The sequence below is a fragment of the Urocampus carinirostris genome, chromosome 6 (genome assembly GCF_059441175.1).
Source record: "Urocampus carinirostris isolate Australia breed hairy pipefish chromosome 6, RoL_Ucar_1.0, whole genome shotgun sequence".
NCBI lineage: Eukaryota > Metazoa > Chordata > Actinopteri > Syngnathiformes > Syngnathidae > Urocampus > Urocampus carinirostris.
This window is the reverse complement of record NC_142354.1, coordinates 38,189,015-38,211,468: the sequence shown is the minus strand read 5'-3', so window position 1 is coordinate 38,211,468 and position 22,454 is coordinate 38,189,015. Positions and strand designations below refer to the sequence as shown.

The following is a 22,454-nucleotide window of genomic DNA, read 5'->3' as shown; positions in this document are numbered from 1 at the left end:
CAACTTTGTTCTACTTCGACTCGACTTCAAAATACCGCATTTAGGACACAACGTCAGGGGAACCCGTGTATTTTTACCTTCATGCACTGTTACTTTGACTTAAGCCGCTTCTTAATTAGTAATTTTGAGCCTTCGTTTTTGTGCGCTGGCTAGATTTTCTTGCGCGCAGCTTAGAGGGAACACTGATTATAATGATCAAATGCAATCATACTAAAAGATAAAAACCAATGATTTGTGGCTATATTCAAAGTACGTCTTTGAGGTCCGTTGTGATTAAAACGAACGCTGACTTCCTTTTTGACAACAAAGATTACAAACTTGCATCGAGGGTGTTGACTTTTTTCTTTCACTGACAATTAAATGTCATCATGGATATGTGGCCAACTTGCATAGAGAGCATGAAGACATTATATTTGCTGCCTCACTCGTGACATTTAAAAGGAACACAGCAAAAGTTTGGAGTTAGAATTAAGCACAGTCATGCTACATTGACAGTGTTACTTTCCTCACTTGGGAACGCCTGCATATGTTCTCTTGTATTGCTAGGGACGCTTACATTTCCTCTCCAGAACATTGCTCACCGCATGCCAGAAAGATTTAAAGGTTCGCATAGTCTTGGTATGTCTGTAAAAGATGTCATTCTTCTCCATCTTGGCTAATACTCTTGCACAGAAGAACGTTTTGTGCATATTGCCATTACTTTCCCATGCAAGGCAGATTTTCAGTGTGTGTGATCGATTGCATCTCCCAATGACAAGATTTCTTCGTTTACGGTTAAAAAGCAGCTCTTTAAAACTGTATTATAGAACAGTGGACCTCTGCCACTTTCATGTCTGTTTTTATAAGCACATACCTAAAAATCCTTTTGCAGCACATCCTTGTTGGCTGGCATCAATTTTTTATAGCGTGCATGCCTCATGCTTGATTTTTGTCTTTCCTCGCCATGGCCCAAATAAAGTCACGGAAATTCCACTGTCACAAATAATGGATTTCCAAAATTATCCTGGTTGCCTTAGTCTATTAGTAATATGAATTCAAATTTTGATGTGTCACGGGTGCAGAAAAAAAGCAAATGGGCTGCAGTGTCCCCCTGATTTCTTCAAATCTTTTATCTACAAATAGCTAGAAAAGCACAAAACCTAATCAACTTCAAATGCGCCTAAAGCTGTTGTTTGCCAGTCTTACCTGAAGGAAATTAACTTGCTCCTCATTGGTTTTATTGTAGGGTACGAGGACAATATCCTCTAAGCCCCTCAGCTCCAAGGGGCCCTGATTTTGGGAAAGGATCCAATAACATACATAGTAGATAAGTCTGGAGGTTCTCCTTGGAGTTTTTCACATCAATCCCTTCGTGCGTTCCACCTCTCAGTTCGTGACAAATGCACCGAGTGCTAGAATACTTTTTTTAGGTGTTTCATAAAGTGATGCATTTATAAATTAATATTCGATTAATAAAAAAAATAGTTTATTGTGATTTTGTTTGTTTGGACTGGACAATGTTTTTACTTGGTAATACAAAAAAAATGTCGTATAAATCAAGTTAAAAAAAAAAATAGACTAACAGCAGAAATCAAAAGCACTGTTTTACATGAACAGAGGACATCCAGAGATTACATGTAACTAGGCCATATGCATGATTATTTGATGACTCCACCTTTGTGATTGTTTTGTTTTGTAAATGTATTCTCTGCAAATTGTGTGGGTGGAGGGGTGGGTGGATTCCTTGTAGGGGCACCATTTCTTGTAGTCTGTTTTGGGCAAGTACGGCCAGGTGGCAACCATCCTAAACAGTAATGCACCATCCACAAGTCAAGTCATGTTTATTTGTATAGCCCTTATTCACAAGGAGCCTCAGAGGGCTGCACAGACCACAGATTATTGCAAACTATAAAGTACAATAGTTTTGGTAATGTTTTCTGACTCATCACGCTGCAATTTAGTTTTTTTTGTGTTTTTTTTAATTGTGTCAGTCAACACAAAAGATCTCTTTAAACTATTAATGGCTATTAGCTACTCCAAGAACTGCATTTGTTGTTTGTAGAGTTTGAGTTTATTATTTTTTTGTACAATTTTAAACCTATTTTTCTATCAAAATATGTAATAATAAAATACAAATCTTTAAAAATGATTTTCGTAACAGATAAAAATAGTTTATTGGGTTTATTTTGTTTATTTTTACTGTAAATTTTTATTTTGAAATGAGCAGAATTAACTATATCAGGTTTTGCAACCCTGGTTATTTAAACCAGCATGAGGGGCACATGTAGGCAGTAGCTCAGGAGGTGGAGCGCTCGTCTTGGGATCAAGGGATCCCAGTTCGAATCCCGGCTTGTCCGTGTTACATGTCGAAGTGTCCTTGGGTAAGACACTGAACCCCTAATACCCCCAGCAGGTTAGCGTCTTACATGGCTGCAATACAAGGCCGCTATTGGGAAATGTGAAGCACACTGTAAAGCGCTTTGGGAAGTCATTGACTTGAAAAGCGCTATATAAATGCAGATCATTTCATTTCATTTAACTTTCAATTTTTAGCAGTAAAAACAAGTTCCAAACAACAATTTATTGTATAAATACATCTTAAAGTAATTATAAATATAGTAAAGTAAGAAGAAAATCAAAAGGAACCATCCATCCATTATCTGCACCGCTTATCCTCAGTAGGGTCGCGGGGGTGCTGGAGCCCATCCCAGCTATCTTCGGGCAGTGGGCAGGGGACACCCTGAGCTGGTTGCCAGCCAATCGCAGGGCACACACGGACAGACAATTCACTCGCTTATTCACACCTAGGGACAATTTTGACCAGCCAATTAACCTGACATGCATGTTTTTGGAATGTGGGAGGAAACCGGAGTGCCCGCAGGAAACCCACGCAAGCACGGGGAGAACATGCAAACTCCGCACAGGAAGGTTGGTAGCTGGATTTGAACCCATGACCACAGAACTGTGCCGCACACGCGCTAACCTACGTTATTCATTATTCAGTTTAAGGACTTGTTATGGTCCGGCTCATTTCTGAAGCACAGGAGAAGACTTTACACCAATAAAAACGATGACCCAATGATGAAGGTGCTGTATCTGCATCTGATCAAAAGCCTTCTGCTACTAGTAACGATGGAAACCAGTTCTATCTGTTTCATGTGTGAGAGCAAATCCCTACCCCAAAAAACGACCTAGTGAGAGATGGGCATCAGTGTATAGAAGATAATATCGATTTTACGTGTACGAAATGGAAAACCTCTCGAAATTGATTTATACTGTGAATAAAATGTCTATTGTATTGTTTTCTAATTTTAAACTATTGACCTGTTTCTCTCTCCATGCAGCAAATCACCTTGCCATTAATGGTGTGCGTTGGTACTGCCGTCATTGGATCCCTGCAGTTTGGATACAACACAGGTGTCATCAATGCACCCCAAAAGGTAAAAATATTATGATCGATGGATGTAGAAATAGCAGAAATCCAAAATATTTTGAGTCTTGCCTGTTACGTGCTAAACTCAGAGTGGAAAAAGGGGCTGGGCTCAGCGGGGGGGATAAAAATAGCAGCATTGAGGCTTATACGCTCCAAGGACATCTATATTAACAGAGCACGGGGCAAATTCTGTGTAAATAAGTGCCCTAAAATGGACGGACAGACAGCGGGCCAGGGAGGATTATTGCAGGAAATGAAAAGGCGCCAGTTCCCAGGGCGACATTCTCGAATCAATTTGAAGAGTATTAAATAGGAAAGTAATAAAGAATCCAATTTCCAGGAGTATGTATTAGGAGAAGGACTTTTTGTAAACACAACTTCAGTCTGTAGCCCGCGGTTAAAGCGCACAGGGTCTCAGGTGTGTCACAAGACAGGCCCAACCTCTTTGCCGATCATTATTTACCTTTTGTTTCACAGGATCCGCAGCTGTTTGCTGTGTTGCAACAGACATTATTTGGTGACTGATTTGCTCATACAACTTTAAATGGGTCCTTATGGGCATACCCTTTCAAAGAGGAAGTCAACTTCCCAAATTCTTTACGATATTATATTCAATGTTCTAGTGTAGGGATGTCAAACATACTTAGACGAATGGTTACATGATCTAATTCAACCGCCACACATTTCTGAGTATGTCAAAAAAGAAGCAAGACGAGGCCATTTCTATCAAAATATATTTTTTAAATAAATGCAAACTTCCTTCTGGCTGCTAGAGAGCAGTTAAGGACACATTCTCAGCTTTACCAGGCCCAGCATAGTATTTTGATTTGATAGTCTAATCTTTTTGCCAATGCAACATTTATTTTGTATTTATTTTTGATTAATTTCAAACCATCCATCCATCCATCTATTATCTGCACCGCTTATCCTAAGTAGGGTCGCGGGGGTGCTGGAACCCATCCCAGCCATCTTCAGGCAGTGGGCAGGGGACACCCTGAACTAGTTGCCAGCCAATCGCTGGGCACACAGGGACAGACAACATGCTCGTTCATTCACACCTAGGGACTGGCCGATTCACCTGAGATGCATGTTTTTGGAATGTGGGAGGAAACCGGAGTGCCCGGAGGAAACCCACACAAGCACAGGGAGAACATACAAACTCCGCACAGGAAGTCCGGTAGCTGGATTTGAACCCATGACCTCAGAACTGTGCCGCACACGCGCTAACCTACATCATTCAATATTCAGTTTAAGGACATGTAATGGTCCGGCTCATTTCTGAAGCACAGGAAAAGACTTTACACCAATAAAAACGGTGACCTAATGATTAAGGTGCTGTATCTGCATCTGATCAAAAGCCTTCTGCTACTTCCTCAGAACTGTGCTGCACAGGCGCTAAACACTGCGTCGCCGTGCTGCCCAATTTCAAACCAGTAAAACAATAAAAGCAAAAACTATTTTTTTTCCAGAGTTTGCACTTGAGTTTGTATAGCAAAGTGAGTTGGTTCAGGTGTGAAACAAAATTTGCTCAAACAGTTAACGCAATCAATGCCAAACTTAAATATCATTTTTCAGATGGTGTTATGCTTGTAAAATATCGTTTTTCATCCATTATTTTAATAGGCTACTAATGTACAATGAATGATAAAGCATAAGCTAAATATACTTACCTGAAACGCTTTTACTTATAATTACCTGCCTGATAAGAGAAAGTTTGGATCTAGAGTTTGAAATCCCTGTTCTCATGTAAACCTTGTATTGTGATCAGTGACTATTGCACTTGTGGGATTTAAATCAAGCAGTAAAATGAACACACGTTTTTCCTTCTCGGCCAAGTACAAAATGACAACCGAGTTTCTCAGGTTACGGCCAATCTCGCCTTACCTGTTTTTTTAAGTCGGGTGTTATGACGCTTGCAAGCAAACCCTACGATTGGTCAAAAAAACACACAACACGTGGTAAGCTCTCTCTCCGTGCTTTGATCTCTTTGATCTCCAGCAAAACTAACATAAAATGCGACAGAAACAAAATGAAATTAAATCCAAACAGCTTGCCAACATCATTTTTGCCGTTCCATGTATTCCGTTACTCCCCAAGCCTGCACAAAATTTAGTCATTTTATCCATATTTAGTTTCTTTTGTCTTTTGTTAGCATATTTGGTATTGGAGTAATCCAAAAGTAATTGAAAGTAATCAAGTTAAAGTAACCCTACCCAACCCTGAATATACTTGTATTTACATCCTAAATAAAATGATGAATTTGGATTCAGTGTTTCGGGAAATTATTCCGTACAGTAAATCTGTTTTTAATATTATGATATTATTTTAAATACATTCGAAATACATATCAATTTTGCATTTAACAAAGCTACGCATTCATTTTTAATACTGTTTTATAAAGTTATGCAATAAACTCTTACTGAGTGAAAGCTGCAGTTGCAACTTGGAATGTTGTTGCCCAACCGGCTCTACGATACATTTAATTCATACATTGTAATATAATGAAGTACATTTTTTTTGTTGCGTGTTTTTAAGTTTTATTTTCATTATTTTTTGTAACTTATTTTTCTTTTTTCTTTTAGACTTTTTTCGGGGAAAAAAATACAAAAGAAATCTGCTCCATATAATGTATTTCATTTTAAGAATTATCAGTCTATATGTTAATGAATAAATTAATATTGAGCAATACAATAAGAAAATATTTTTTTTTTTTTTGCCTATTTCACTAGACATATACAGTTCCACGTTCGCGGATTCAGAGCTTCGCGGGTCTAAAAAATAATCTCATCTCATCTCATCAGCCGTACCGCTTATCCTCATTAGGGTCGCGGGGGGGGCTGGAGCCCATCCCAGCCATCTCCGGGCAGTGGGCAGGGGACACCCTGAACTGGTTGCCAGCCAATCGCAGGGCACACGGGGACAGACAACTCACTCACTCAGTCACACCTAGGGACAATTTGGACCGGCCAATTCACCTGAAATGCATGTTTTTGGAACGTGGGAGGAAACCGGAGTGCCAGGAGGAAACCCACGCAAGCACGGGGAGAACATACAAACTCCGCACAGGAAGTCTGGAGCTGGATTTGAACCCACTACAGGTTCCCATGACATGAACTGTGCCGCACAAGCGCTAACCACTGCGCCGCCGTGCTGCCCTAAAAAATCATAATAAATAAAATAATAATATATATAATATATATATATATATATATATATATATATATATATATATATATATTTTTTTTTTTTAAGCATTTTTGAAGGAGCGTCGCTACTTCGCGGACTTTCACTTTTTGCGGGTGGTTTTGGTCCCCATTAACTGCGATAACCGAGGGATTACTGTACTATAAATACTAGTAAATGAAAATAAGCAACTTCCTCCCGTTTTACTTTGTTTTTATCTTATGTCTGTATTCTGTTTGTATTTTTGTGTTTATTGGTGTTAATAATAAAATGTGTTATTATTATTATTTCCAGCTAATGGGATATTTTTTGTATTTTATTTTTTGCAGTGAAAGTTTTCCCAATGCGTTGTTAAAATATTTTCTCTCGTGGTGATGTGAATCAATATTTAGCTCCTCTTGTCTCGTGATGTTTATTTTAATTCTAATTAGAGTACACCAACAACCTCAATATGTTGTAAAAATATTAACTTAACCATATTTGGACATGCTGGATTTCTTCCGACATTGATAGTTTGTTCTGTGTCATGGATTTGCAACCGTAGTTTTAGTCCTGTTTAGATTTTAGTTGCCAGACACATCAGCTCTCGGACACATTTTCCATTTCCAGAGACTTTTCACTCTATTGCTTCTAAATACATGTGTCTTTCATTTTTATTCTAAAGAGTCACCGAGTTTTTCCTGTCCAGAGCAGTAGGACCTCTTTTAGTCATCAGGGTAGAAAGAATTTAGTGGCAAAAAAAACAAAACACAAAAAAATGCAAGGAAATCCAATGAGAGTGCTAGTAAGTTGACTGGGTGAGAAAAGCGATTAATTCAGTGTGTTTTGTACTCACCCGCACACATGCACTTTTAAGCTAGTCACGTGAAGTGTGCAAAGCTTCAAAACATTCACTACTAAGCCTTACATTTTAATAACCAAGTAAGAGGATACAGTTTTGCATTCCAACCACAATTTCATTAAAACGTTGGCAAGTCCCGTATACGTAGATCTTTTCTTCCTCATGCCATGAGGCTCTTCAACTCCACCCGGCGGAGTAAAGACCCACATTAAACCACACCCCCTACATTGCATATTACCGTATTTTATTGCAATGTGTATTCTGTGTAGCACTATCTAGATACTCTATATAACTCGCTACAGTGGGTATTAGCACGTCACATTGGGTATTTGTATATTGTATTCTTTTTGCTTTATTATTGTATTGTTCTCAGCGCAGGGATGCTGCTGGAAATGTGAATTTCCTTGTGGGGATGAATAAAGTATCTATCTATCTCTCTATCTATCTATGGGACAAACTTTTTTCTTGCAATGAACAGGTCATAGTTCTTACATAGACATGATTAATTTACATTTCAAAGTGAATAGCCTTCTGAGTAAAAAAATAATTCTTTGATTATTTTCCAAAAATAATGAAATTGTTTACTTTTAAATAATTTTACCTTTTTTTTTCAAATCTCAAATAACTCCTGGAGTTCATTTAGATTCTTGCAAGAGTCCACAAACTCCAATTTGAGATATACAGTAATCCCTCCCTGTATCACTGTTTACTTTTCGCCGTTTCGCTACTTGGCGGTTTTCTGCTTTGTAGATTTTCATTGTGGCTTCCGTTCTGCATTCTGATTGGCTTAAGAGTTAACTCCTTTTCTGGCTTTGCGTCCATAATATTGCTGTTCAAGTTGTACATGCACATAAAACAACTTAACAACCTACATTATCTACGTGAAAATATTTTTCAATTTAAGTTTCTCTAAAAGCTATCATGTGGCTGTGGATCAACAAAAGGCACTAACATTCAGGGGAAGATGCTTTCTATAAAGTGTGCTCTCAACAGGGAAAAAGTTAAAATGTAAAGTGACCGTAGTGTAACATAGCAACAATACTATTTAAAAATTATAATGTGAGTTTTATGTAAAAAGAAAAAAAACGCTTATAAAGTATAGTACTTCTATTAATTAAATAAATACTTGAGGCTGTAAATATGTTTTTCTTTGGTTTGAATAGAATAGAATATACCTTTATTGTCATTGTTACAAAATGGGTTAACATATTGTGACAACGAAATTGGGCATGGCACTCCAGTTTCACACATTCAAAGTGAGGTAAAGATACCAAGAAGATAAAGAACAGAGAAGATAAGGTTATGAAACAAGGAGGATAAGGTTATAGTTATAATTTACACAGAGAAATGACGGCATGTTGGATTTTACGTACAGGTGGTATTGTAAACGTTTGTGCAATATGCATTTGGTGCAAAAATAGTCAACATCGTGCAAAAAAAATAGTCAACATTGTGCAAGGTGAGCAGTAAACATAGTGCTGTTAACATTGTGCAAGAAACATAGACATGAGTACCATTTTACGTTCGTATGAGGTAGTGTGTTTGCAAGAGTTTTCAGTTTTTTGTGTGGTGTGTGTTTAGGGTGGTAATGTAATGTAATGTATTTAATAAATGTTTATATTTAGTGGATTTTGACACTTGCGGGTCTTTTTAGAGAAGTAATTCAGCACAAAGCTTGGGATTTCTGTACTACAAACTAACAATTTAATTTTTGCAGGGAGGGTGTGTTGTGTACACCACATTGCTCACATTTAGTGCAGGCTGGCGCAACGCCAATCGAAAGCATGAATGCAAAGCCTGTATTCAGGTGGTGCGCTTTCCGTTGCCAGCTGCTGAACGGGCCTTCTCTTCAAAAGTAACACTGGCCCGGGTCATTCAGGACATTTGCGTGCAGTTCGGCGCAGACACGACAGAGGAATGTTCATCTCCACTACCATGAGTGGCGATCTGGGTCTCTTGAGCCTCCTAGAATTCCTGGATTCAATATGCTAAAACGGAGGTTGCGGCTGAACACAAATTACTGTTTTGGAAGTAGTAAAGATGTGAAATCAAGAACGCATTGAGCACAAAACTTGAGGAATGAGAATGACTGCAAATTGCATAAGTGAGGCCAATTCTATTCCCAGAGGGCATCAAGTCAACACTGTTCTTGCAGCCAATTTGAAATTTGTGGAGGAGAATTGTGTTTGCATGGAAGTCTCCAAGGTTCTTCCCTTTCTCTGTGGCTCAAAGATACCTTGTTCTTTTTGTAACATGAAAATGTCAAGTACACTTTGAGATGTTCCACCATGCAACTTTTACAAAAGTGGCTTTCCACAATCACTTCCCGTTAATACCGGACTACAGAGATCACCTGATTAAAAGCTAACGTACTAACGGCACCGGACTTAAAGAACCATAAAAATGAACCATGTTGTACATTTTAAGCCCCACACATGTCTTGCCCAATCACACGGGGAATTTGGCATCGACGCCTTTGATTGCAGAATGCCAACGGCATTGTGTCGCCTCACATTTGACACACCTTCTCATATTTTCTGTTCTGCTACAAGTTGTTTACGTCACTTTTTGGATCATGTGATCATTCAAAATGGTGATTACAGAGAAGAGCACATATTTACTCCTGAAAACGCGAACAAGGGCCGAGTCCAATGTTCCCCCTAAGCTGCGTGTATGCGCAATTGCGCACTACCCAGAGCTTTTCTGTGCACAAGAAAATCTCGCCAGATCACAAAAATCAGGGCTCGAAATTGCTAATTAAGAAGCAAATTAAGTCAAAGTTACAGTGCATGAAGGTAAAAATACAAGGGTTCCCCTGATGTTGTGTTCTAAATGCGGTATTTTGAAGTCAAGGTCGAAGTAGAACGAAGTTGAGTAAAGTCAGAGTTTTTTGAGAACCGGCTTCTTTGGCTCGGCTCACTAAAAAGAACCGGCTCTTTTGGGTTCTAAACGGCTCTTCAGGTTGTTTTGCTTCTTTCATTCCTATATGACCAAAGATTATGTAAAGTTATGCACAAAATGACTTAAAGAAAGGAGGATAGAAGAAAAAAAGAAAAAAAAAACCAAAATGAAAAGTGAAAAGCTGAGAAAAAAACAAAAGGAAGAGAAAAAAGAAGGAAAATTTCAGAAAAGAAAGAAACAAAGGAAAAAGGAAATAGAGAACAAAAAGAAAAAAAGTAACAGCTAGTAAAAAATAAACACAATGAGATTTTTTTAAAAGAATTTAAAAAAATTAGAAAAAAACAGGGAAAAAGAAGAATAAGTTTGTGTTGCATTCAAATAATTTCCATTTATATCAAGCCAATATTGTTGCCAACATTGTACTTCCACTAAAAAAATGTAATTAAATACAGTTCTGTATCGTGAAACCGACTCAATAAGCCCTCCAAAATGTTAGTTTATGCAACAAAAGATACCAGGAAAAAAAAAGAAATGGAAATCTTGTGAAAGAATTGTTAAAACAAATGACGTTAGAAGGCCGTACAAGCTTTGCAATAGTACATGAGTCAATTCATTTAAAAGTGAAAAATAATTTAGCATTGCTGGAAACTCAGCAAAATACAACGTGATGTCAAGTTTTGGACATGTTTGATAATGACTTAGTTGCCACACTTGGGATTGCTGTTGCTCACTGTTTTTTTCAAGCGTTGCTCACCGACTTTCTGTGAACGCTCAGACCCGTGGAAAATTACAGGGAACATTGGCCTAGTCGCATAAAATTTGGATCCTATATTTCCAGAAGACAGCCCTAGGGCGACAACAGGTGGGGTATAGTGTCAGATTGCAACACAAATGTTTAAGTGATCTTTTTATGTTGTCATTGGGGGTAGCCGGGGAACTGGAACAAATTGCATCCACTTGTTATCGTTCCTTAACGATTAAAGGAAACTAGAGCAACCTGACATTGACGCTGATAATGTGGACAGAGAAGTGTAACATTTTTGATTACTTCCATTGCTGTTCCATTCTGATGCTGCGCTCCTAGAGTCTTGCCTGATCATGTTGCTATTTTTGTCGTTTTTTTCGAATGTTTTTAAGTACACACGCACATAGCCAACTATGTAAAGTCAAGTCGAGTGGGGGAGTGTTCTTGTGTTTATTTGTTTGTGTACATATCCTAGGCTGTCAATGTTCCGCATATGCACTTGTTAAGAAAAAAAGTACAAGGTATTTTAATTGTAATTATGATTACCGTATTTTCCGCACTATAAGGCGCACCTAAAAGCCTTTATTTTTTTCAAAAGCTGACCATGCGCCTTATAATAAAAGTGCGCCTTATTTATGGATCAATATTAAATCGCAAAGTTTTCCAACTAACTTGCACCTGCCGACTAGATTTTCCCCCGAACGCCAAGTAGTATGCGGTGTATGCTGGGATTTATTTACCGGCGTTTCATTGGCTAACCAATGTGTCAATCATCATTTGAATCGATCACTATTGGCTTAAGTTATTCGGAGGTCAAGGGGCGGATCCTTTTTATCATTTACAGGCTGGCATAGGCTTAAACGGCAAAACAAAGCCTGCAATTGGCCAAAAAAGATGAATGTGTATAGCACGTGGCTGACGCCATAGACAAAACATTTTTTTCTATTCTGTATTTGTAAATATTTTATTCTCCTGGATTTACTACCCTCACGGATATAAGAGGACATTGGCTGCACATTATTATGAACACAACGACTTCGGTAAGCTACTCTGGGTTTTATATTGTCCCTGTATCTTGTTTCAGACTGAACTCGATGTTTCTGTGATAAGCGGTGCAGATAATGGATGGAATGGAGTGTCTATTTTTAAATTAAACTCAATTCCAAGTGTTTATTGTCATATGCACAGTAAAGTTGCGAGCGAAAAAGAAAATAGAAACTAAGGAATGGTTGGCATTTCTTGAATCCCAAGACTTTAACCTTCCGAATGATGGAACGATGCATTTGAGTGACATCGTACGGACACCGCATCCGCACGTGTTCTCGACACGTATTTGCAAGCTTCGGGAATGTTAAGGGGGTAATAAGTTTGACTGAACTATCTGACTGTTTTGTCGACGTTCCCATTGTAGCTCCTTATAATCCGGTGCGTCTTATGTATGTCAAAAATAGGACCAAAAACTATTTTTTCGGGGTGCGCCCTATAACCCGGTGCGCCTTATAGTGCGGAAAATACGGTACTTGCTGTGAAAACAAATAATAAAATAATAGTAAAAAAGGAAAGCAGCGATTCAGAGAGGTCAGTTTTTTAGATCAGAAAAAAACCCTGGGAAAATAAACATACTGTAAGTCTACGTTTATAATGTTAAACACTTTGAAAATGATTAATATGTAAAATCAACTTAAACTGGTAACAAATGAATACAGTGGGAAATAATAGATCTGTTTCATGTTTGCAAATAATGTTGACATCACAAGATAAGTACCTGAAGCACATATAAACCCAGTTAAAGCTTGTTGATAATGAAATGACCTTCCCCATATCGCCTTAGGCTAGAAGTCTAACAAGTGAACCTTACCAGATATGAATTTAGCTCTGTGAAGACGTGTGTCCTTACCACACACGGCACTGACTGAGAACAGTATCTTTGTCTTGTTTCAGAAAAACACTGTGGTGATATTGCTTCAAATATGTGGCCATAGCGACACTGCTACACAGCTTTCTTTTGCTGACACGGGATTACCAATTCATCCACTGAATTTCTGTATCTGACTGAGAAGCCAAAATGCACCATGATTTAAATGATGCAGGAGGTTTCTAAAGCACTTCCGTTCCTTCATTCGCCATGAACACTCTTGCGTGAGATTTGCACACGCGCCCTAAACATTGCATTTATTTTCTTAAAGCAATCACAAATCACGTGGGTTTCCAAAACATAGACGTTAATCCGAATGGGTCACACAGGTCTGTGATCATCCATTGCACCACCAGTACAGAAGCTGTTCTCAACATTTTGTATTAAAAAATCTCGAGGATCAAGACTCCATCTAAATCAGTTAAAAACAATTCCTGCCAAAATTGTATTGTTTTTTTTGTGTGTGTGTGTGTGCGTTTTGAAATCTTACATTATAATGTTGCCATAATTGAGAGAATAACGTTTTTCTTTTAATGGTCACTGTGGTTTAGGACTAAATACAGGTTATTCTTTTTCTTTAATGTTGTAATTTGGGATTTTATTATATGTGCATACTGAATAATCATAATTGTATGGTATATTGGGAAAAAAAGCAGTGATATTAAACAATTGGATGCTTTTTCTGGGGGAAAAAAGGATCAAATTGGGGAACTTACAGCGACACACTATACAATGTGTCACAGCACACTAATGTGTCCCGGCAGACTGGTTAAAAAACACTGTACAGTAATCCCTTGCAATCATGCAGTTAACCTCTGACGGATTTGCATTTTCATTGTTTTAACATTCCTTAAGAGAGTAGCTATTGGTAAACAATAAATAAATCAATGTTTACAGCTACAGAATGCAGTAATCTTGCAGACTCTGCCAGGCGTACGAACGAGTTAGGTTCCGGACGATCCTTCATAAATTGAATTTGTTCGAAAGTTGCTACAGAGCTAAATTTTGTATGTTTAAGGTTTATATACGTATATATATAAGGCTTGTATAAGTAACCTGTATTGTTTTTTACAAAAAAAAATAAACATTTCATGAAATAATATGTTCTATAAAGATAAATAAAGTGAGTTTTAAGTTACCTTTGGGAGATCGGTTCAGGTGATCCCGGGAGACTGGTTAAAAAACACTGTACAGTAATCCCTCGCTATAATGCAATTAACCTCTAAAAGATTTTAATCATGCATTGTGTTTTGCATTTTCATTGGCTTAACAGTCCTCAACAGAGTAGTTATTGGTAAACAATAAATAAATCAATGTTTACAAGTACAGAATGCAGTACTTTTAAGGACTCTGCCCGACTTACGAATCCTTCGTAAATTGAATTTGTTTGTAAGTTGCTTTAGTGCTATACTTTGTATGTTTAAGGTTTATATAAGTACATTTAAGGATTGTATAAGTAACCTGTATTGTTTTTTACAAATCTTTTTTAACATTTCATGAAATAAGATGTTCTATAAAGATAAATAAAGTGAGTTTTAAGTTACCTTTGGGAGATCGGTTCAGGAGGTGATCCTGCGTGGTAGAAAGTGGCCAAAAAAAAGCGTTCCGACCATTTTCTCAGACCATTTTCTCAACCGCATTAAGCTTCCTTTTTTCACTTCCATTTCAAAAGAAACTGTTCGCCTCTCCTTTACAACAACCATGTTGAATGGATGCACGAGATATTAAGTTGGAGATAATGTCGGTGTAGGATTTGAGGTGCGCATGAATGATGACAGCTGGGCGACGAATGTCGCGAGACTGTGAGGGAGCGCGAGAGCTTAGTTTTGGAGAGTTCGGTGTGTTTTATTAGACGGGTGCTGACGGTTGTCGCTCTCCAAAGAGACCGTAAGTGTTTGTGAGTATTTTTTCATGAACAAGGAGTAATCCATTACCCACACAAAACGACACGCTACATTAGTGGCGGCGGTGGGATTACGAGCCGGTGAAGAAGAGATGTTTACATACGAAGTAGGAAGAGGAAGTGGATTTTTTTTACTTCCGGTTGGATTCTGGGTGACCTCACAGCGCCACCCGCCGTTAGCGGCGGCAAGAAACACCACAGTAATGTCCTGTACCCGGAAAAAGGTGCACACACTCCAAAATCTAATTTACCGTAAATTCTGGACTATAGAGCGCACCTGATTATAAGCCGCACCCACCACATTTTAAGAGGATAACCGCTTTTGTACTTACACAAGCCGCACCTGTATATAAGCCTCATGCGCCCACATTAAAATATGTAACACAATCACAAAATTAACCCAAACCCTACTTTGAGTCCCGCGATTTAAACTGAACGCAAAGTTCACAGTTCAAAAACCACAGCCGGCAAATTGAACGGAAAATGATGAGTTAAGATTTGATGCAGACCTGCAGAGCCCGGGTCCCGTTAAAAGTAATCCAAGGAAAAAAAGTGTATATTTCCAAAGGTAAGGGTAGGAAAAATATATATCCACTATTGTCTGCCGTCTCCACAAACACTCACCTTTACCGGTCCCCACTTCCCTTCATCCCCCGCGTCTGTTACGCCTCTTCTTTTTAATTGGTCAGTGCAAGCCTTATCAGAATAAGTGTCCAAAATAAATACAAATAAATACATTACAAAAATATACAGTTGCAAATACATATTATACATGGTTACACATATTTACAAAGGAAGACGGTACACCGAGAGAGCTTTCAAAGCTTTAATAATAATATTATAACTTTCATCCCAAACCGTGCTTGTGAAGGGTAGCAAAATGATACTAACAACACGCTCGCTATGCAGTTGACGGTTCTGTTAAAAAAAACATACCGTACATGTAGAAATCACGCTATTTAATTGCTGTTAAAAGTGTCGAAAAAATTTGTTAATACGTCGTATAACAAAATTGTGAACATGCTTAATTGCTGTTAAGATTGTCGAGAAAAATTGTTCAAACCTCAAATTTTTAATTTGATGTTACTAGTGTCAATAAAATTGTTCAAACCACGGTAAACCGTTCTCATCTTCCTCCCTATAACTGACGTCATCAAAATTTTCCTCCTTTAGTATGGGAAAGAGACTTTGACATACATACGTCGTCCAACGCTCCCTTATTCTAAAACATGTTAGCAACACGCTCGCAAGGGAAAGTTTGCGTGCAGTAGCTCTGTTTCCTTCTTTATCGGACTCCTCGATTGCGTTTAGCTTGTAAGCTGCGTCATGTGCCTTGTTGAACTCGAGCGCCTTAAATTGGCCGCATCACTGAATAAGCCGCAGGGTTGAACCTTTGGGAAAAAAGAAGCGGCTTATAGTCCGGAATTTACGGTACAGCAGTGTGCGGATATTTTTCCAAAATCCCGAAAAAAGTTGAATGGTCGTAAGTAGGGGAGCGTCTGTATTCGTAAGCAAACGCTCGGAGTTTTAAAAAGTTTCTGAGAATTAAATGTCAACTGTAGTACAGGTATTTCATGTGATGAAAATAATCATAAACGAAATTACTATCTACTTCACGAATTTGGTCCATCGTGGCTTCTCTTCGGAACATAACTCCTGTGTTCAATGAGGGGTCACTGTATTGGAGACAAACTGAAGCTTGAGGGTAATAAGAAAACTGCTAGTCTATTGAAAAATGTGAGAAAGTCGATAGTCTGCACAGGTGCAATAATACTAGGCTGCAGAAAGATATTAGGACACTTACTTTAAGCATGCAAATAAATAGTTTTGTTTCTTGTCAGTGCTCAACACTAACTTTACAACTTGTCGTACCTGTGCAACTCCTTTTTTTATTGGTTGCACCTTACATAACTTTTCCATTGTTTACATTTATCTTTTTCTTTTTTTGAAAACTTACAATGACTAATCACTGAACCAGTCTATAGATTAACCAGATGGTTTTTGGTGTGTGCAGGGCACTAGTGCATTAACCGTGGTTCCCGCTGATTAATGAAGTCTGAAATGGCATTGACTCATCTCATCTCATCTCATTAGCCGTACCGCTTATCCTCATTAGGGTCGCGGGGGGGCTGGAGCCCATCCCAGCCATCTCCGGGCAGTGGGCAGGGGACACCCTGAACTGGTTGCCAGCCAATCGCAGGGCATTGACTCATTATTCTAAATATAAGCCATTGAAAGGTCTTAAATTCTATTTTGGAAAGTCTTAAAAATGTGATTTATATTTGCTTTAACTAAAAATATTTTCTTTCGATGTTGCCCCATCGAGTGATCACATTAGCAGGACTATAAAAACGGTGATGTGGTTTCAGTTGGGCCTTTCAAAACAGCCGCGTGTCTTTGTTCTATCCACAATACACGTAGCAACTTTAGACATCACGTTTACTTTGGACCATGGAACAGTGCAAACATTTTTTAAGAAGGGTCTGTCAGACGATAAAGGCACAATGAAAGTATTGTGGGTTTTTTATTTCATTTCAAATTTTATTTCAAAAAGTATTGCAAGTCTTGAATTTAACCCGCCTTTAGCTGGAGGAACCCTGATTAACGTATTTCCAGGGTTGGGTAGGGTTACTTTAACTGGATTACTTTCAATTACTTTTGGATTACTCCAATGCCAAATATGCTAATAAAAGACAAAAGAAACTAAATATGAATACAATTACTAAATTTTGTGCAGGCTCGGGGAGTAACGGAATACATGGAACGGCAAAAATGATGTTGGCAAGCTGTTTGGATTTATTTTCATTTTGTTTCTGTCGCATTTTATGTTAGTTTTGCCGGAGATCAAAGAGATCAAAGCCAGGAGAGAAAGCTTACCACATGTTGTGAGTCATAACTTTATTCATATTTAGTTTCTTTTGTCTTTTATTAGCATATTTGGTATTGGAGTAGGGGCAGCACGGCGGCGCAGTGGTTAGCGCTTGTGCGGCACAGTTCATGTCATGGGAACCTGTCGTGGGTTCAAATCCAGCTCCAGACTTCCTTTGCGGAGTTTGTATGTTCTCCCCGTGGGTTTCCTTCGGGCACTCCGGTTTCCTCCCACGTTCCAAAAACATGCATTTCAGGTGAATTGGCCGGTCCAAATTGTCCCTAGGTGTGGATGAGCATGAGTTGTCTGTCCCTGTGTGCCCTGCGATTGGCTGGCAACCAGTTCAGCGTGTCCCCTGCCCACTGTCCGGAGATGGCTGGGATGGGCTCCAGCCCCCCCGCGACCCCAATGAGGATAAGCGGTACGGCTAATGAGAGATGAGAGAGATGGGTATTGGAGTAATACAAAAGTAATTGAAAGTAATCCAGTTAAAGTAACCCTACCCAACCCTGCATATTTCACAGCCAATACACACTAATAAACTAAGTATTTTGCACACCCTCGTACTTCCTTCTCTGACTTTCTTGTCGGGCTGGACTGATTGTCAATTATTTTCTGCATCACCGACTCCGGAAGTTCCTGTCGAAATCGTAGCTAACAATTTTTAAGGGTGTTGATTCATCAACTTGAATAAACAAAACATGTCTGCAAAGATTTTAGTTATGAAGGTCGTGAGCAGAGGGAAGCTATGAGATAAAGATTATCTCTCAACAAGGGGTGTGTGATAAGCGTGTTCTCTGCTAAGAGAAGGGATAAGACAGGCCCTCACATGGATGTCAAGAGAACTTAATTTAGAGTTGTTTTAACTTCTTCTGGTGTTAGCTTTCGGGTAACACGCCCTATGTTAGCGGGTTGAGGGCGACCCGTGTCTTAAATCAGCTTTAAAATGCACAAAAACAATAAACCATGATCCATTTTTTCAACTCTTGGTTACTTTGTTAGGCTTTCTTATCCATTAAAATAATGTTTTTTTATTTATTTAAGTATTTTTTGAAGTAGGTCTCTGGGCTTTTTTTCCAGTATACCCCTTAATTTCAAAATGTTAAAACAGACCTCAAAAGAATTATAAAAATAAATACCTATTTTCAGGGTTATTACAACCAGTGTTCCCTCTAAGCTGCGCACGCGCGCAATTGCGCACTGCTCGCACATTCTCAGCGCACAAGAAAAAATGAGGGCTCAAAATTACTAATTAAGAAGCGACTTAAGTCAAAGTTACAGTGCATGAAGGTAAAAATACACCGGTTTCCCCGACGTTGTGTCCTAAATGCGGAATTTTGAAGTCGAGTCAGAGTAGAACGAAGATTAAGGGATCCCAGTTCGAATCCCGGCTTGTCCGTGGTACATGTCGAAGTGTCCTTGGGTAAGACATTGAACCCTCAATTACCCCCAATAAGCAGGTTAGCGCCTTACATGGCTGCACAGATCACGGCCGCTATTGGGAAATGTGAAGCACAATGTAAAGCGCTTTGGGAAGTCATTGACTTGAAAAGCGCTATATAAATGCAGATCATTTCATTTCATTTCATTTCATTGAGTAATGTTAGTAGAGTTGGTCGAGAACCGGCTTCTTTGGCTCGGCTCACTAAAAGGAACCGGCTCTTTTGGGTCCTAAACGGCTCTTCGGGTTGTTTTTGTTTCTTTAATCCCAACATGACCAAATATTATGTAAAACTATGCACAAAATGACTTAAAAGAAGGCGGTAATAGAACAAAAAAGAAAAAAATTACCAAAATGAAAAAGTAGTGAAAAGCTGAGAAAAAAAGAAACAAAAGAAAGAGGAAAAAAAGAAGGAAAAATGTGGAAAAAAGCCAGAAAAAAAAAAAGAAAGAAATGTAGGAAAATTGTAAACAGAGAACAAAAAGAAAAAAGGAACAGCTCGGAAAAAAATAAACACAATGAGATTTTTTTTAAAGGAATTTTTAAAAACATAGAAAAAAACACGGAAAAAGAAGAAAAAGTTTGTGTTCCATTCAAATAATTTCCAATTATATCAAGTGAATCTTGTTGCCAACATTGTACTTTCACTAAAATATGTGATTAAGTACAGTTCTGTATCTTACAACCGACTCAATAAGCCCCCAAAAATGTTAATATTAAATGACAAAATATATCGGGAAATAAAAAGAAATGGATATCTCGTGAAAGAATTGTAAGAACAAACGGCGTTTGTAGGCCGTACAACCTTTGCAATAGTACATGAGTCAATTCATTCAAAAGAGAAAAAAAATTTTGCATTGCTGTAAACTCCGCAAAATGCAACTTTATGTCAAGTTTTGGACATGTTTGATAATTAATTATCTTGCCACACTTGGGATTATGTTTGCTCACTGTTGTTTCAAGCGTTGCTCACCGACTGTGTGAACGCTCAGACCCGTGGAAAATTACAGGGAACATTGATTACAACACAACTACAAGATGAAAAGTATTATTTTTATTATTCATAGTCTTAACTGTAAAAACATCCATGGGGTTACGTTCAGTTTTGACGCATACTTTTTGACATCAGGAAAATTATAAGCTAGAGTACCAATATTTTTTTTCTGTCACATAACCTAAATATAAAATAAAAAGCAGAACTAAGTGTGTGAACTCTACAAATGACCACCCCTGTACAGAATTGACCTCACATGTCTGGGAATGACTGGTTTGTTCTTGTGCTGATATGTTGGATAACATGGCAAAAGGAGAATCCCCTGAAGCTAATATGTGTGTGGGAGGAGCTGGCTGTCACTGTGTTTTGACAGGCCACTTATGATTTCAGTTTTGGCTGGAGTTGGTGCTTAAAATCCTGTTTTTATAGCCGGGATAAAACCGACCTTACCAGTTATATGTGAAAATGTATTACCGTAAATTCCGGACTATAAGCCGCTACTTTTTTCCCAAACTTTCAACCCTGCGGCTTATTCAGTGATGCGGCCAATTTATGTAATTTTTCTAACGGCCGCCAGCGGCGCTCGAGTGTTGCTACCATTAACTGCCCTGTCAAAGCTATATTATTATTATTAAAGCTTTGAAAACTCTCTCGGTGTACTGTCTTTCTTTTTAAATATGTGTAACCCATGTATAATATGTATTTGCAACTGTATATTTTTGTAATTTATTTATTTGTATTTATTTTAGACACTTATTCTGATATGTTTTGCACGTGTGAACGAAAAATGAGGGGCGGAACAAACGCGGGGTGCCGAGTTTAAGTGGGGACCGCTAAAGATGAGGGACAGACAAGGAAAGGAGAGGGGGTAAAAAGTTGGTTAAAGTAAAAGGAGTTGCGTGAGTAAATGTGTTCATCTAATATATTTTTCCCACCCTTACCTTTGGAAATATACCCTTTTTTTCCTTGGATTATTTTCAACGGGTACCCAGACTCTGCAGGTCTGCATCAAACCTTAAGTACCGGTATCATTTTCCGTTCATTTTGCCGGCTGTGATTTTTGGACTGTGGACATTTAGTTTCAATCGCGGGAAGTGCAGTCGGGTTTGGGTTAATTTTGTTTTTGTGTTACATGTTTAAATGTGGGCGCATGCGGCTTATATACAGGTGCGGCTTGTGTATGTACAAAATCGGTTTACCTCTTAAAATGTGGTGGGCGCGGCTTATAATCAGGTGCGCTCTATAGTCTGGAATTTACGGTATTATTAGTATTTTTAAACTTTATTTTGTTAAAATAATCGTCCCTGACAAAGTCGAGAGGCTTTCATACGACAAACAAATGTGTGTGTTTATCTGATTCATTTCATATACAAAACGGGTCGGTAGCCACCCTCATGCAAGTGGAGGGTTAAAAACATAATGAATAGTTTTTCTTCTTCATTTCATGACTATTTGCTCTACTGTATATTTATAAATATAGACGTAAAGTTTGGGAAGGCCTGCACTCGTCCATCGGAGTTGGCCTTTGAAACAAACACTCGACCCGGACGCCAGGCATGTCCTGGCAGGTCAAGCGACATACTGACCGATCCACACTAAGAGCTTCAGCATTTGGGCAATCATGTGAGCGGCTGCTGCTGTGACATAAGACAGGCACAGGCGGTGTCATTTAACTGCTGCTAGTCGCTTGCCAGGGTGTGTTTGTCAACACACTCTCGATGGAGGAGGGGAGTCCAGTTAGCAGGCGGGGCAATGCCATTGACTGCACTCTGCTACATTCTGATGGCCACGTACAAGCAGCTCATTTACTTGTACTTGGAAAGCATGGGATTTGGACTTAAAACCAGACAAAAACTTAGTCTAGTTCAACAATGTTTTAAAATATCTATCTAGACCAGGGGATTCTATCCAGCCCACGAGACAACACTCAGAGAAGCGCAAGAGGAAAAAAGAGGGGCAGGTTGAAATATAACCACTTGATGTTGCCAATGCCAGGTGCTTCTTACAAATGCTGTACTTGTTTTTTTTCCTTCTCTCTCTCTTCCTTTTTCTCCCATTTTCTATCTCTCTCTTTCTTCCTCCCATTTTCTCTCACTTTCTATCTCTCTCTTTTTCTTTTTTGTTCCTTTTTGTCTTGGGTTCTGATACTAGTATCATCTGTCATCACAGGTACCTTAAAAAGGCTAGTACAGCATTGATACCATTGCATGTTACTTGCCAATCCCCACTCCAAATATTTTTTTCTTTAAA

At 38.5% G+C, this 22,454-nt stretch overlaps 1 protein-coding gene across 2 annotated transcripts in view; it reads left to right on the top strand.

The window, feature by feature from the left end:
• Window positions 1-22,454, top strand: part of slc2a1b (solute carrier family 2 member 1b) — a 61,796-nt gene that overhangs the window by 21,428 nt on the left and 17,914 nt on the right. For both annotated transcript variants that reach the window (XM_088338951.1, XM_088338950.1), the window contains exon 2: window positions 3,324-3,419. In XM_088338951.1, coding sequence (XP_088195077.1) covers window positions 3,324-3,419 — 96 coding nt within the window. The remainder of the gene's footprint in view (window positions 1-3,323; window positions 3,420-22,454) is intronic.